A 5,066-nucleotide genomic window follows, 5' to 3' on the forward strand; every position below is an offset into this window, starting at 1 on the left:
AAAAAAAAACTGTTATACGACATAACTATAAAGCTTGTTCCGATTAAGGAAATTATGAAACAGCTCTGTGATTATTACCACGGCCAATTAACGACATTTGCCCTTAATCAAGACAAACATGCGTTTGAGAACGAGAAGACAATACAGGACAACACAACACCACAACAAAACAAAATAAAGTAACACGTGACATTTTATAGTTGTCATTTCTATTCATTATCTAAATGTGTGAAACGTTTCAGTGATTCTTATATCAACGTCCGTTGGTTGGTTTCCTGATCTCATCCTCACCGGTAACAACCTCTGACAGATTGACTTCTTTAGCGGCTTTTCTCTCTGCCAGCTGTCTCTGTGTTGACTTGTAATACGTGGCATACAAGAGTAACTGCGCTATTCCAAACAGTGTGCCAAGTCCATTCGGTATCTGAGGTCCAACAAGAAAAGCAGGCCCAATAAGTGTTTTAATATCGACCCCATGTGTACATCTAGCTAGTTATGTACCGTTAGTTACAATAAATTTTGAAGATACAACAGTTCATCAGAAAAATAGTTTTAAAAAGTACCAAATTTTGATGTAAAGACGCACTTTGATATTAATTCCAATGTTCATAGGATCTTCATAATTGAGAAAAATATAACGAAAAATATAACGGAGTAACCAACTTGAAACATTAGCATATTTTGTGAAACAATAGTTCACATATTGTTTAAATAGTCACTAAATTTGCGATGAAAAAATTATTTTGTGGATACATGTATACCGTTAATTTCTGTTTATGGTTAATTTGAAAAATTAACAGAACGTTAACTATATATCAAATTTTAAGTTCGTATGTAATTAGTTAGCTACAAGATCGCATAATTAATCAATACATGTTTATTATCAGTTTACTACATTTTACAATTTACGGAGTGATATAATCAACGTGAATATTTACAATTGATAAATTATCAGTACATATTTATTACTATGTTCCAATCGAGATAATAATAATTTCACAGTTTATAGGTAGATATTGTTCACTATTCTAAAATCAATAAATACGATTTCTATTTTATTTTTTTGTAATATAATAAGTTATCTAAGGGTAGAACAAATATTTTGTAAGTAAAACTGGTGGGGATAAAAAAAAATAATTAAGATAAAATAAGTTGTTTAAAAAAATAACTTTAAATGAGTAGTAAATCTGATATCTCGATTGAATAGCGAGGAATGAAAAACAAATAATTTAGTGATGAGTTTAGTGTAACCATAATAAAGAAGGTGAATACTGAAGAAGTTTTGTGATTGAAGATAGTTACAGTGATAAAAGGATCAAAGCGGATGAGGGCATAAGTAGTCCAAGCGACGCCATTAGCTAGCGAAGCAAGAGAGAGAAAAAAAGGCATAAACTCCACACTCTTTGTTGTAATCACCAGTTTCTGTGCACACCAATAAACAGATAATTATGACGTGTCAACATGATATATATTCCACGAGCAAGTAGAATAAGCCTGATAAACCAAAGAAATCTTTTATACTTTTTAAGTTTTAACCCAAATATTTCCTTTTAAAAAAAAATACAAGAATAACTTTAATTCAACAACCTACCATTTAGATAAAAAAAAATCAAAATAAAAAATTCCACAACATACCACATGAAACGAAACAATGAAAATTCAGGAGGGACCAATTTATTCAAAAGTAAAAATAAAATAAAACATAACAAGAAAAATAGCTATGTGGCATATCTTTAATCAGAATAAGTTCCAGTTTATATTTTTATAATAAACTATCTACTCGAATTGATGGATCCATTAGCTTTAAGACAATTACTTTTTTTTTTTTTTTACCTGAGTGTATTTAGCTATATCAATAGTATAAAGTGTGAAATTTCAATTATTAGTTTTTTATTTTTTATTTTTTTATTTTTCATAGCTAAGATTTGCTTAAAGGAGAAAATATTCTGATTTCTTTAAAAACAATTCTGAGAATATGTATATATATTTAGAAATGAAAACCTGAAAGCGACGAGATTCATGCAAGATATGATTACGATGGAGTGAAAATGAAGACTAATTACCATGACGGCCAACGGAGAAGCGTACATCATGATGTTAAAGAGAATACAAATGGTTCCCACAATCATGGACCTCTTTTTGTAAGTGTGAGCCAAAGTGACTACCAAAACTGCGAGAATCCCTGTAAAGACGAGTTCAAGGATCGCCACGAGAATGACTTTGACCCTATTCTTCTTGTCGGAGTAGATCAAGAAGATCAATATATAGACACATTCGATGGCGATTCCGGTGCCATTGATCGTCACCACAAGAATACTTCCCGGGTGAACCATCGGAAGTCCGTACAGTGTCCATACCAGGCAGTTCACCAGCGTTGCCAGGTATGGAATTGCGGAGTATTGTTCCACTGCCTTTTTCTTCCATATTTTGATGAAAGTTGGCCTGGAAATAATATTTAATTAAAAATTGTTCTAAAAAAAGAACCTCTTCTTGCAAAATATAATTTTAATGTTGACTTTAAGATAAGTAGTGGATGTAGTACTAATATGCATAAATACAGAATTAATTTGCGATTCTAATTCGAGTGGAAGGGGGTGAAAAATCCTTCTTATTTTACTAGTGGTTTTACTATTAAACGATGTTCAAATTTTTCATCGAGTTCTAGTTGGGAAAAGTGAATAATCAAATGAACTAATTATTCAATAATATTTTAAAAAAAAAAAAAACTACAAACCAAATGAAAATTTGCTCGTATTAGCTTCCGGGGGCTAATGAATGCATAGTTTTCTTGTTAGTCTTTGCTTTTTTCATGGAAACGACAAAATCACAAGAACTGCATGCCTAAACTTGAGGTCACATAATATAGTAATGTAGGAAAAACAGAAATATAGTGAAATAGCTTACACGGGTGACAAAAAGAGGAAGAGAGAGATTATATTCCCTGAAAAACAAAGAATTAACACGCTAATTAGGTATCTATATGATAAATCTCGACATGCAAGGAAAGGATCTGTAGATTGAAATTCGAGTAGTAGTTGTTACCTATGATACCAACTACGGTTCGAGCGGCGTCAGAAGAAACCATGGTTAGGCTGTAAGAGAAAGTAACCTAAATACTAAGGATTAAGTGGACAAAAACACGTACGGAGGAGATAAGAGAAAAGTGAATAACGGAAAAGAAGAAAGAGAGCAAAGGATTATTGGGCGGTAGAAGCTGTGTAAAGAAATTCCCTTTAGCTAGCTAGAGGGAGAGAAAAAGAGAGAGAGAAGTGAATATAGAACTGGTTGTGTTGTGAGGATGTGTGAGTTATAAGGAGAGATTATAAAGAGAGAAAAAGTTGTAGGTTTGGATGGAATCCAAATGAAGGCTACGACACTTGCATGACATGTATTGGGTCTGACCAACTTATAGCAACACTTGGAAATGCGAACACTGCCTTAAATGGAGGTAGGGAATGGAGAGACAGACGAGGAGAGACTTTTTAAAAAAAAAAATGAATACAAATATGCTAAATTAAACATAAAATTATTCATCACACACGTTCATCTCAATTTACTTCAAGAGTGGAAAGAGAGAGCTGGCACTTTCCTCAAGATTCTGATCAAAACCCTAAGTAGCATTACTTCTCTCTCTCTCTCTCTCTCTCTCTCTCTCTCTCTCTCTCATACACATTTTTTCTTTAGTTTTGTGTTTTTGTTTTTGTTTTTTTGTTTTTGTTTTGTTTTTGTTTTTTTGTTTTTTTTTTGTTTTTTTTTTGTTTTTTAAGTTTTAGTTTTCTTTTCTACACAATTCCCATTGAGTTTAAAGTCTAACTTATCCATATCGGGGGCGGTGTTTTGGATTAAAAACAGCGTTTACCATTTTTTATTTATTTATTTAAGAATAGTGCTCGTACGGGATTGACACGAATATTATTAAACAAGGCTACTCTCAAAAAAAAAAAAAAAAAATACAAGAGTATCACGTTTTAATTTTACATTGGACGTTTATAAGATTATGCAATAGTCTAATTTTATTTAAAATCTGTTTTTAAAATTAGTCAATGATTACAACTTTAATAAAATTTAAAAGTAGCACGCGTAAATAAATTAAGACATTTAATATATTATAAACGTAAATATTCTATATTTAGGGTGTAACAAAGTATGGAATAACAAAGAGCGTTAAAATACATAAAATTAACGTATATATATATGTGTGTGTATATATATATATATATATATATATATATATATCGATCAGACAATTGAAAGAATGTCAATCTTTCATGTACTATGCAGAAATAATAAAAAATGTAAAAAAAAAAAAAAAAAGAGAAAACAAAGTACATGGAATAAAACAAACAATTAACAATAAAATTAGAAATACGCTGACCAACTGTGAAGCTAGCCTAAGCAGTTAATATTAAATATTGAGGTCACAAAGTAATTGACGTTTGGTTATCATTGCAAAGTACTCATCAACCTAAATTAACACAACCTAAATTTTGTTTATGTTCCAAAATAGGCATCAACAAAAACAATCAGACTCAATATGATGAGTATATTGAATATTGAGGTCACAAAGTAATTGACGTTTGGTTATCATTGCAAAGTACTCATCAACCTAAATTAACACAACCAAAATTTTGTTTATGTTCCAAAATAGGCATCAACAAAAACAATCAGACTCAATATGATGAGTACATCCCAGGTTTATATTTGCAATATATTAAATATGAAATTAACCGCCTGCTAATTACTTGTGTAGTCTACGGGGACGTCAGAAAACAAACACACAAACATCATTCAATATCAATGTTAACGCTTAATTTTTGACTAATATCGAAAAGCGTTTGCGATTCAACCTAAGACCAGACCTTGAGGTTGTATGTAGTTAAAGTGTGGCCACCTCTCATTTAGCTTCTCCAGTCCCGTAGGAGAAGTATCAATCTCTCTTATTTTAGTTAGAAACAATATATTGAGGATGAGCTAACAAGTCACATTGATTCATCCAAAAGAGTCATGACTCAATTTGGACATTGGCCAGTTCATTTATTCACATTCCAAGGAATAAAGCATGAGGT

The 5,066-nt window shown here is 31.3% G+C and overlaps 1 protein-coding gene across 1 annotated transcript; it reads right to left on the reverse strand.

Moving 5' to 3' along the window:
• Positions 1 to 3,420, reverse strand: SWEET7 (Nodulin MtN3 family protein). Its single transcript, XM_089606861.1, has 5 exons — positions 3,043 to 3,420; positions 2,905 to 2,941; positions 2,064 to 2,442; positions 1,303 to 1,422; positions 1 to 424 (listed from the first exon to the last, which is right to left on the reverse strand). The coding sequence occupies exons 1-5, from the start codon at positions 3,083 to 3,085 to the stop codon at positions 254 to 256; spliced, it is 750 nt and encodes a 249-aa protein (XP_089462987.1). The 5' UTR covers positions 3,086 to 3,420; the 3' UTR covers positions 1 to 253.
• Positions 3,421 to 5,066: the final 1,646 nt, after the last annotated feature.

Source organism: Urtica dioica, chromosome 2, assembly GCF_054948205.1.
Source record: "Urtica dioica subsp. dioica isolate 48M chromosome 2, U.dioica_male_clone48M_v1_H2, whole genome shotgun sequence".
Lineage (NCBI taxonomy): Eukaryota > Viridiplantae > Streptophyta > Magnoliopsida > Rosales > Urticaceae > Urtica > Urtica dioica.